The sequence below is a fragment of the Agelaius phoeniceus genome, chromosome 2 (assembly GCF_051311805.1).
Source record: "Agelaius phoeniceus isolate bAgePho1 chromosome 2, bAgePho1.hap1, whole genome shotgun sequence".
Lineage (NCBI taxonomy): Eukaryota > Metazoa > Chordata > Aves > Passeriformes > Icteridae > Agelaius > Agelaius phoeniceus.
This window is the reverse complement of record NC_135266.1, coordinates 41,803,717-41,815,608: the sequence shown is the minus strand read 5'-3', so window position 1 is coordinate 41,815,608 and position 11,892 is coordinate 41,803,717. Positions and strand designations below refer to the sequence as shown.

Genomic DNA, 11,892 nt, shown 5'->3' with positions numbered 1-11,892 from the left:
TCCTGAGAATACTACCTCTGTGTTATCATGCTCTCTCACCTCCTCCTTTATGTTCATACTACATTGTGCATACAACACAACAGTCCCTATATTGCTTCTATATTGTAACAGTGATTGTCTGCTCAGTTCAGTCTGCTATATTGCTTTTATATTCCTGGATCAGGAAACTTTCATTAGGGTGATTTTGGAATTGAGATCATTAATGAAATTCTATCTATCAGTTGTTTCACTAAGCAAACTTGGGTCCTCCACAGATATAACTGTCTCCACCAAATGTCACCTTATTCAGTTCACTGTCTCTGAAGCAACGAGTAGCTTCAAGAGTCATTCCTTGCTAATTACTGCCCTCTGATATATTACCAGCAGCAGCTCAGGAGAAATTCCTTAGCTTTCCATCTTTCCAGCACTTTGAACATTAGTGTAGTCTTTCTCATCCACCCTTTCATGCCAGACTCAAGAATTCTGAAGGAACTTGTTTGTGAAACCAGCCTAATTTTGATGAATCCATTTGAAAGAGTTTTTATATTTCAGCTACATTGCTTTGCAATATAGGGAGGTGATTGTCCTACTCTGCAGTGGTGTGGCCTCACCTTGAAAATTGTGTGCAGTTTTGAGTGCAACAATCTAAGAAACACATGAAGTTGTTAGAGGGTGTCCAAAGGAGGGCCATGAGGATAAAGGGCCTGGAGGGGAAGCCATATGAGGAGCAGCTGAGGTCACTTGGGCTGTTCAGCCAGGAGGAGACTGAGGGGAGACCCCACTGCAGTTACAGCTTCCTCATGAGGGGAAGAGAAGGGGCAGACACTGATCTCTTCTCTGCAGTGACAGTGACAGGACTGAGGGAATGGCCTGGAGTTGTGTCAGGGAGGTTTAGGTTGGATATTAGAAAAAGTTTCTGCCTCCAGAGGGTTGGGCTCTGGAACAGGCTCCCCAGGGCAGTGGTCACAGCACCAGCCTGACAGAGCTCAAGAGGTGTTCGGAAAATTCTCTCAGGCACATGGTGTGATTCCTGGGATGTCCTGTGGAGGGCCAGGAGTTGGACTCAATGACCCTGATGGATCCTAACTCAGGAAATTCTGTGCTTCTGTGATAAGGCAAGGCTGTATTTCCCAGTCCGATTTTCAGTCTCTATAATTCTCTGGGCAAATCGTTAACTACTTTTCACTCAAGGGATGTCAAGACGAGCAGGGCAGGAGAGGGCAAAGAGACAGGAGACGAAATGCAGACGCAGCCAGGCACACGCCCCGTGCGCCTTACAGCGGGCGGCCGGGGCGGGGCGCCGGCATCTCAGCTGAGGGCCCGTGTCGGCCGCGCCGCCATGTTCGGTGAGGCGCCGCGCTGGGGCGGGGCCGACGCGCCGGGGCGGGCACGCTCGCGCCGCTCCCTCACGTCCGGCGGCGGGCGCCAGGCAGGGGCGGGTGCGCGCGGCGCGGCCAATCAGCGTCGCCCACGACCCTGCCCGGAGGAGCTGGAGCCGCCGCTCGGTTGGGCCCGGCCCGGAGCCGCCACTGTCGGGACCGGGGGCGGCCACGGAGGAGGAGATGGTGTCCCCCGCTGCCTCGGCCGGGCGCCTGGGCTCCGCGCTGCCCTTCCTGCTCGTGCTCCTCGACCTGCAGTACCAGGGTGAGCCGGGCAGGGGTCCCTGTGGGGCTGCGTCGCGAGGGGGGCAGTGCCGTGGCCCGTCGGGGTCGGGCCCTCGGCCGTGGTGGCGGTGGCTCGTCTCCCTTCCTCCGTCCCTCCTGCCGGGGCTGCGCGGTGTCCGCCATGGCGGCGGGGCACACACCCCACGCTCCCCCGCCGCCTCCCCGGGCCCGTGTCGTCTTAAGGGGGGGGCATATTTCGGGCAGGGGTGTGAGGAGGGAGGTACAGCGCTGCCAGCTCATCGCTCGGGGCTGTGCGAGGGGTGCGTAGCGAGGGCACGGCCCTGCCGTGACCTGTTGGGGTTAGTGGCAGATCCTGGCGGAGCGCTTGGAGGCGGCTCGCTGTGTGTGCGCTGCCCGGCCTGCTCCCGGACGGGCTGGGGCTGCCGCCCGCCACTGCCAGGCCTCGGGTGCCCTGGTGTCCTCGAGTGCAGCTGGGTGACAGCATTGGCGTTCTGTGCTAGCCGTGAATTTCCCACTCCCGTGTGGATTTCGTGTAGTTCCGAAGTTCAAAGGCTTTTCTAGTTGCCCTTCTCAGCCGCAGGCAGCGTTAGTACCACACTTAGAGATTCGCTGAGGCTTTTGATGGTTGCGTTGAATTGGTTCTGTTTTTGTTTTGTTGTTATGGTTTCTGTTGGTTTTTTGTTGGTTTTTTTTTTCACCTCTGTCCATTAGTATTTGAAGTTCAGCTTATCTGTGCTTTGTGTAGCTTATTTACTTTCATAGTATCCTGCCAGCAACACCTGGGTAGCCAGACTTTTATTCACAGACTGCTGTTAGGTTTCTAACTCTGCTATAGAATGGTGGTTACGGTCAGGGTTTCACCTGAGGGACATTCTTTTCCTGCCAGTGGCAGATGGAAGTGGAACTGAAGCTGTCAGTAGTCAGAAAAAGGCTATGGGCTTAAGGAAGATGTAGGTTAACATTAAAAATTCAGTTGATACACTAAATTAAATAGTTAATCTGGTCAGGTGGCAACAGGAACATACTGTGGGAAAGATACCCTGCATTAGACCATGCACTGTGGTGTTAAATTGCCTTTTTTTTTAAATATGCATTCTAGTATTGTTAGAAGACAAATAGTAACTTTTGTCAGAGTATACTTTTTTTTCCCCCCTTAGAATGTGGTGCTCCTGCTGAGGATTCTTAATTTAGAGCTGCCAACCTATTTCAGGTGTGTGGTTTAATGGCTATTTGGGCTTAGCATATTTCCTAATTTGAGGGACACTGTCTTAACTTCAGTTCATAAAGATGTAGAGTACAGTAATAAACTGAGAAATGGTAGTACTGGATCTTATTTACTGAATTCTTAGTTTAAACTTCTTAGTTTAGGAGTTAATTTTTCAGAATGTGTAGTTAAAGAATTTTTGGGGGGGTTATGTTATTTAAGTATTAAGATTTTTTTTTTCCTCACAAATATTACTAGTCTTTGAGCTTAAAGGTATTCATAGTCACATCTAAATTTGTATCTTGATGTCTTGATAATAGAAGTCTGCCTTTTGTCATCTGATTCATGAATCTGGAAGAGTCATTCTGTATTAATTTTGTATTTCACAGTTGATGGCGATGAATACTATTTATATCTGGTTGGTAAATACACTTAGTAAAAACGTTTTTGATTCCTCCTCTTCACCTCAATTTGTGATGAATTTGGCACAGATCCTCTTTTGGGAAGATTCATTCTCTACTGCTGTTTGTCCACACTAATCACAACAAAAAGAGGTGACTGAGGAGGAATAAAGGAGTGTTGTTCATTTTCCCCCTCTCCTTCCTTGTAGCAGAAGAAAGGAAATGTAATATGGGGAAGAATAAAGGGGCTCTGAGTATACAGAACCCAATTAAGTTACTGTCAGACCAGAAGCATTAAGTGTTTCTTTTTCTCCCCTCACCTTTTTTTTTCCCCCTAAGTTTGGGAGCTTTTTTGGTTTTTTCCTTGGCCCCAAATACAAAGGCTGTTTGAGGGTGGGGCTTTTTTTGTCTGCCAATCTTTGCTGTGTTTACCAACTTCCTTTGCAAACGGAAGGAGTGAAAAGTTGATGGGTGGAAGTTGCACATATCTCTACTGTATACTCTGAGGCTCCTTGCAAACCTCAGAAATGTTGATTCTGAAACTGTTGGTGTTTGTCCATATCTTACCTAGTTCAGTCTAATTCTTGAAAATCATGTTAGCAAATACACCTAAAGCAAAAACCAAACTGTTGAAAAATAACAGCAAACTTGAGATTCAGGGTCATTCTGATAAAAAAATGTTGCAAAAGCAGGATCTCCCACTCTCCTGACAAGATAAGGCAATCATTAAGCTCCTCTATGGGGGAAAAATAAAGGTTTAGATGAATGCAGTTAAGATTAACGACATGCATGCTGCTGCTTTATCATTGAAATAACTGCCTTTGGTACATAGCAGGAACTAATTCTGTTTGTTTTCATAATCTTGTTACTCAGCTTGGGAACAAGTTTTAGGGAAAAGTAGGTGGAAATTCTGCCGGGGGGAAAAGAGGAATGTGTAGACAAATGCAACATCTTGAAACTGTTCTCAGCTTGCAAGGCTTTCTTGAGTTCTTTGCAATATGGATGGGACCAATTATACAGGGATATAGTTCAAGTCTGTAGGCTTAGGTGCCTACATATTAGCACCAATTACCCTAATAAAACAAAAATCCTACCAGGAAGTTATAATTTATTTGAAGTGAGTGTATTTAACTGGAAAAACAGGTTAGGTGCACCTGCTTGTCTTCCCTGCGCCTTCTGATTGTTGTCCCTTGAACAATTGTCAGAGTTAGTACCAATTACATGGAAATAGTCTGGGGGTTTGTGTTGTTTGGTTTCTTTGTGTTGTTTTGGCTTTTTTTTTCTTTCCTTTTTTTTTTTTTTTTTTTGACTCTTAGACTCTTTCCTCAGACTTGCAAGGATTCCAGGCTCTGGATTTATCTAGAATATTTGACTTGATTTAACAGCTGATGTGTGTGGTTGTTTGAGGCCCAGGGTGAATATTTAACACTTAGGCAGTCTTTAGAAATTATATGCAAATTAAAATACATGGAAGTTTTTACAAATAAGTTGTAAGCTTGCATATCTCTTGGGTAAATTTAGTTTCTTGGTGGAGCATGCTTCTTAACTGGGCCTGTAGTATCCAGCTCATCAATGTGTATCTGCTGTAAAGAGCTCTGTGGTGTGGGGTTTGGTGGCTTTTTTTTCCTCAGCTGAACTTTACTTCTTAGGCTCATTCCCAGACCAAAGAGTGCATAGGTACCCAAATAGGTTGCAGAGAATTTGAGTCCTTGGACTCCTGTGCTTCTGTTATCAGTTTTCAGATGTCTACTATGGGCTGCTTTATTTAGAGCAATTGTTTGCCTACAGAAAATGAATAAGCATAGATTTCTGTGAATAAACAGCTCAACCATCAGGTCAGTGCAGAGTGTTCCTGAGTAGTTACGGTAAATGTCACTTTTCATCATGGTTAGGCTGATGATGCAGGTGCTTCTGGAGATTCATGCACCAATTTAGGATGTTCAGCAGCTTGCAGAGCTGAGGTTTAATGTATAGTTTAATGTATGTCAATGTTTAATGTATTTTACAGGGAATCTAGAGGACTTCACAATTTGCTTCTTCATTTATCTATGTTGCTCCTGCTTTTCTTACTTGTTTGCTCTCAGTGGTCACCTTTCTCATTGTTTTACTAATTGTCTTCATTATTTTCAAGGAAAAAGATGGCTCTTCCACCTAAGGTATTATGTAACTGTAAAACTGTACTGTACACAACATGTTTGAAAGACACTACATTGTGTAGGTACATCTTACTGTGGAAAAATGTGTTCTTGGAGCTATTCTGATGTGACTGAGTGTAAAACAAGGATGCTTGAGACTGGGGGGATTGAATGCCATATTTGAGTAGATGGAAAGTTCATCAAAGAGTAATTTACAGCCCAATTCTAGGATACCACTCCCAGCTGACAAGTTTTGAAAGATTTCAGGTATTTGTGTATGGGGAAACATGTGAGGGATGAAACTTAAGAGTTTTTAGTTGGTATTAGGTCATGTTAAATACTTCAGTCTGTTTATAGTTTTATACCTGCTTTACTGCTAGCATACTTCCAAAGCCAGGGAAATTTGTGGTGAGGCTTTTTTTCAGTTCTTAGTTTTTTCATTGTGTTTCATATACTTGCTTTGTCATTTTAAAGGACACTGGACTACTTGATGATTGAAGCTTTAAGCTGGTGAAGGGAAATGGGCAAGGAAGAATGTCCATTTTTGCTGCAAATTGGACACATAAAATGGGAATACGTTTTTTACATGCCTAGAATTGACTTGAAAATGAATCATTTAGTAAGATCCTCAAATAATAATTATTTGTGATGTAGGCAGTTTTAAGTCCATCTACTTAAACAAAAAATATTCACTGGAAATTTGGGACTTCATAAAGTAATTTCCATTAATTAAAAAAAAATTGCTTTCTATCATTGTTCTAAAACAAATAATTGAGTTGAGCCCTTGAATCCAGTGTGCTGACTTATTGTCAGTCTTTTAGCAGACAGAATTTTCTCTAGTGGATGCAGAGAGGATTTTGTTCATTTTAGTAGAGACAGCTCAAGGATTTTCTTGTAATGTGGAATCAAAAGAATTATGAGCTGTATCATGGTGTAGAAAGGAAAAAATAAATTAAGGTCCCAGGTGTTGAGAGCTCCTACATCTAAAATCGTGATAATTTGGTGATAAGAAATTACTGTTCGTTCATTACAAATACGTTGTGGTTTAACCACTTTTCATTGTGAGAAGTTTGAATATATTTTCCTTCAATCAGTTGTACTGTAACATTTTTATTTGGATTCTAAAAAACAACTCTGGAATGCTGCTGCATTTTTGTATTTAAAGTGCCTATCTGAATCAGCTCAGTGCAAAACCTGAGTGAAATAAGTTATAAATCATTGGGTTTTAATATAATGTGCTTATTCAGGATTTCAGTATATTGCCTTGCTTAAATCTAGGCATAGGGTATCCTCTTAATAAATGAAATTTTTTCTAGTGTGAAAGTTTTTTAATAATCATAAGCTGGTGGGTAATTTGTAGTGGAATTCTGCCCTGATCTGAAGACTGCAGGAAGCAGGACAAATGGAAAAGCTGTTGCTGAGTTGATGTACGTACAGCATGTACCTGCACTTGGCTGCTTATTTCTTCTCAGCAATAGTCTTTCTCTGTTGGTTGAGCAGCAGCAATTTATTAGCTTTAAACTCAAACTGGCACTTCAGAGACTTACCACTTTAGTATGGTTTTCATGCTACTGGTTAAAGGAAAAAGGAGTGAGAATTTTAGTTGTCTAAACTTGCAGTCCTGTAAAAGTTTGCCCTGGAAATTACAAAGATGAGACAAGTGTAGTAGATGAGAAGCCAATCTCTAAGTAGCCAAACAGTTCTCAGTTAAGTATGAAGTTACTATCAGGGTTATGAATTCTAATTTAGAACCTGTATGTATTTGCTGCATGTGTGTGTTATGAGTCCTTCCCAGATTCTTCTGGAATTGGAAGTCAGAGTATGTTACTGAATGTGTGGGTGTGTATTTGGTGCCTTGTCACAGTGGGGTGCAAAGCAATGTCTTTTGTACTTTGACACATCCTAATTGGGACATGCTATGAGGTTATTAGACTGCAGGGTGCTTTATAGAATCTCAGAATCCCTTAGGTTGGAAAAGACCTCTGAGATTAGCTAAAATGCAGGAGGATGTGACTTCTGCCTCTGTCAATAATGGTTTGTTACATGTATTGTATTATCACTGTATGTGTTTGCTGTAATCAAACTGTTCATTCAGAACTTTCATCTTTTTGTTTTTCTTTAAGGAGCTGAGTGTGGAATAAATGCAGAAGTAGAAAAACAGCTTGAAATGGGGAAGAAGTTATTGGCTGCTGGGCAGCTGGCAGATGCTTTGTCTCACTTTCATGCAGCTATAGGTATGTATCTCAGGGAGGTGACTCTTGTACTGAAATACCTTTGGGTGGGTTCTTCCCACTGTTTGCTTCATTAAATATCCTGCTTTCTTGCAAATTGCATTCCATGAATCACAGAATTTGGGGTATCTTTATACAGCAGTTTGGACAGAAGCCAGCAGAGATGCAGTAGAATATTTATGCTTTGGTTTTGATAAAAGAAAACTGTTTAATTAACTACACAATTCATAAACACTTAAGTCACTGTTGGTCTAGAAGCTAGCTGTATGAGAGGAATTATAATTGACTCTGATACTGTTTGATGAGGTATTCCCTGTCTGTCTAATCCCATCAAGATCAGTTTTCATCTTTATGATGTTTTTCAAAGTATGAGTATGTCTTTGAAAGGCTGACTTTATCCATGCTTTCTTCTATCCAGTGCTGTAAAAAATTCAATGTTTAAAATAGTCACTTTCTCTCTTCTTATTTTTTCTTAATTAAATCTTGAAGTAGGTGGTATCTCAGTGAAACTGATGCTGCTCTCATGTTTGAGATACTGAATTGGCAGTGGAGAGCAAAATCGTCCCTCTCTTGCAGTCAGATAGTGAGTTTGTTCTTGTTTGGTGTTCTGCATCTTCAGCAAACTGAGAAGTTAAATGTTTGCTTTTAAGAATTTTAAAGCAACTTAGCTGATTAAAATCCTTTAATTGAAGCATAGAGGCAGCACTGGTAAAGAGCAGTGTCCATTAACACTGGTTTCTTAATTGCATGGTACTGTTTTAAGTTGTTGGACTTTGTTATAATGTGTACAAGTGCATTTTTTTTCTCTGTGAAAAGAATATTACTGAGATGTTATACATTGATGAGTCGTACTGTTGATACTTTTTAATTTATGCCTTGGTTTAATAGTGAGATGTAAATGAAACATGGGTTGCTTCTGAGTTATTAATATTTTTTTTGCATTCTCCAAAATCGTTCTCCAAGACTTCCTTTATATAAAGAGAATGGAGGAGGCAACTTCCCTTTTTTTCTGTTGTGGAAGTTCCTTGTTCCACCTAGATGCAGTCTGTTATTCCTTTGGTTTCTATGTTGCTGCCAAAGAGGGGCGGGTCTGTGCACAGCTAGTGCACAGTGGCTAGGGCAATGTGCTGTGGGGTCTGTGCACAGTTAGTGCTGCAGCCTGATTTTTTCCTTTAGTATTGGTTGGCAAACTTGAACTTGGATTGATGAGGAGACCAGTTCAGTGTGTGGCTGTGCAGGTCCTGGTGGTGTTGTAGAGGCAGCAGTGGTGTGAGGTGCCTGCATGGGTGAAAGCCACTGCTTTGCCAGCTGTGCTAGAGCAGCTTGTAGAAATACGGTATGACCACCTCAGTTGTGACCTTTATGGGATTCTTATTTGGATGCTGATTTTAGCCTGATTGCCTCATTTTCATCGGATTTCTTTGGATTTTGCCTTTTTGAAAAGATTTTAAGCATGATTTGCCAACTGTGCTAGTGAGGAGGTAAGAATTCTTTCCTGGCTGTACTGCATCGTTGTAGACTGTGAGGTAAATAGATTTTTCTGTCTTGTCTCAGGCAGTCTATTTTTGGTTTTTTTGCAAACATCTGAAATAGATGAAAACTGCTGTCCATATTACCTCTCTTCAGTTAAATTTTCTACTCTTTCTTCCATCCCAGCTTATGCCTTCTGTCTGGGTGTCAATTGCTGTTCATTACTGTTGCTGGAGTACTGAGGTAAAACCAGATAATCATCTGGTGCTGAAATGTGCTTTCTTTGTTAGCTCTTTCCTACCTTTCATCCTTTGTGTATTAATCAAGTTCCTTAATTACAGCCCTCGATTTGTACTTAGCCTTCACCTTCAGGACTCAATGCTGCTTTTTTTTTTAAGGGTAGTAACACTTGAATTTATTTGATGTGTCTAATGCTGACATACAAAGAGGCATACAGCATGGGAGTGCCTATTAAATTTCAGCTCTGGAGATCAGCATTTCCACAACCAAGATACTGTAGAGGAAGAGTGCAGATAGCTTCTTCTTGGTAATGGAGGTGGCCAGCTATGAAACTTCATTGCTGAGCATAAGATTATTGGTGGTGCTATTTCTTCCATTTATTTTGAAGTTCAACTTTAACCACAAATTATGTGAGGAAGAAAAATATTACTTCTGTTCCTCAGATATGGATGTTCTTGTCTGCAAATTCTGGATTGATTATTATGTTTTTAATAGTATAGTAAAAGGTTTTCTGTATTCCAACATTGGGTTACTTTTCCTTGAGAGCCCACAGTAACTGTCACCTGTTTCTGTGAAATACTGCATACAGAAGAAAATTAAGAATATTATTCTTGTTTTCAGAGACTGATGTTTGCCTCTTGTACAGGTGTATGTGCTAGCTTGGAGAGTGTTAAAGTAGCTGGATCTTGGAATTTTGACCAGGAGACTACATTGAATGTGTGGGCCCTGAAGTTAGTCTTCATGTTGATAGTGTGTGCATTTGTCTGCTGGTGAGAGGGAATGTTGGTGCCCACTTTACTACTAAGGAAAGAAGTTGCTGATATTTCAGTGAATGATATAAAGAGTTAGTGTCTGTGTTGACATTGCACTAACATTAGTAATTTTGGGAGTATTTGCATGTGTCTGATATGGTGATCAGCACCTGGGCTGGAAAATGATGAATTAATGTACTTTCAAATGTAGGCCTGCAGTTGGAGGTAAAGCATTAGTACGTAGAGGCTGTTCTCCCATATAAAGCTGAAGAACACATCCACATTTGACCTTCACTCTCAGTTATTTGGCATTTACAGTATTTGTGTAATCTTTATTGTTAAATAATTAAACTGCATAGAAAATACTGCTTGCATGATGTTGCATATTTTATGTCTTATTAATGTATACCATTGTTTCCAGTGGTTTAAAAGGCAGATGGTTGATATATTTTTAGTCATTACAGTTCCACTGTGCCAGAAATTTCAGTAGCTTTGAGATAGTATTTGATTACTGTTTGTTCATTTGCAGAGGGAGACTCTGAGAACTACATTGCTTATTACAGAAGAGCCACAGTGTACTTAGCCATGGGCAAATCTAAAGCGGCAATTCGCGATTTAAGTAAAGTGGTTGAATTAAAGCAGGACTTCACATCAGTAAGTATTACTGGAACTGAAGATTGCTCAAGTGTAAAAAAAAAAAAAAGAACTGCTTCAAAGAAGGTTTGGGGTTTTTTTCAGACTTTGCTCAACAGGAATAGAGAATCATTGTCCCTCAGAGGGCTTTAAAGTGGGTCAAATAATAGCAGTGGTGTATGTGCCTTAATTTGCAACGATGTTGAGTACAGTCTAGACAGTTATTTGACCAACTACTAGTTTTACTAAGTTCATGGATTTATACTAAACACTTCTCTCACTTGTGGTTATTTGGTTGTTCACCAAGGCTTTGCCATTTGAGACAGGGAGAAGAAAGCACACAGATGCCTCTGGGTTTTTTTTCTCTTAAGCAGCATTAGATCTGAGGTATCTGTTCTCCACAGTAACTGTCCTAATCTCATTGCGTTCCTGTGTGACTGTTGCAAGCTCAGATTTGCCTACCCCTTTCTCCATTCTGTGTACTATATGCAGAGACTGCCTCACTAGTTGGAAACTGATGCTGAAGTCCTCTCAAACTGATTCTCTCACCTCCCTTTTTTGTGGGCAGTGGCATGTCCTGTATAGTTGACAATAAAGGAGCAAATGTTAAATTCACTGTTGTATGAAAATATTCGTATTAGAAATCAAAGTCTTCTAAATCACTTCTTTTTACATAGCTTCTATTATTCTGAGAGTTTAATGAAATAATTAAATGTGGGAATTGTTTATTATTTCTGCTATTTATTTAATATGTAAGCAGTTATAATCAGGAAAGTGGTGGAAAGTTACATTCACTTTGATTTGTGAAACTTCTTACATGAGTTCTTTTCAAAAAAATTGTCTGCTTTTTGTCCCTCAGTTCTGGTGCAGAGCAATCCTTTGCCATTGAAGAGGCCTTACAAGAACATTGTTAAATCAAAAAGACAAAGAATGGGTGTCATGATCCCTGTTTCAGCTTGTTAGCTGTACTAAAATGAAACTTGTATTCATAGTTTGCTCTATTCCCATTTGTAAATAAAAAGTTATGTTTCATTTCAGGCAAGATTACAAAGAGGACACTTATTGCTTAAGCAAGGGAAATTTGATGAAGCAGAGGATGACTTCAAAAATGTGGTAAGTTGGAGACCAGTGTTGAGCTACATCACTACTTTTTAAGGTTGGGTTCTGAGCCATGGTCACATCTGAACTCTGATGCTATATAGAGTATATGCTGTCTAGGCCT

General features: G+C 41.0%; 1 protein-coding gene across 2 annotated transcripts in view; it reads left to right on the top strand.

Moving 5' to 3' along the window:
• Positions 1–1,380: 1,380 nt before the first annotated feature.
• Positions 1,381–11,892, top strand: part of DNAJC3 (DnaJ heat shock protein family (Hsp40) member C3) — a 31,126-nt gene continuing 20,614 nt past the window's right edge. For both annotated transcript variants that reach the window (XR_008535881.2, XM_054652373.2), the window contains exons 1-4: positions 1,381–1,623; positions 7,468–7,578; positions 10,567–10,691; positions 11,709–11,783. Coding sequence is in view for 1 of the 2 variants with exons in the window: in XM_054652373.2 (XP_054508348.1) it covers positions 1,542–1,623; positions 7,468–7,578; positions 10,567–10,691; positions 11,709–11,783 (393 nt within the window). In the remaining variant the exon portion in view is untranslated. The remainder of the gene's footprint in view (positions 1,624–7,467; positions 7,579–10,566; positions 10,692–11,708; positions 11,784–11,892) is intronic.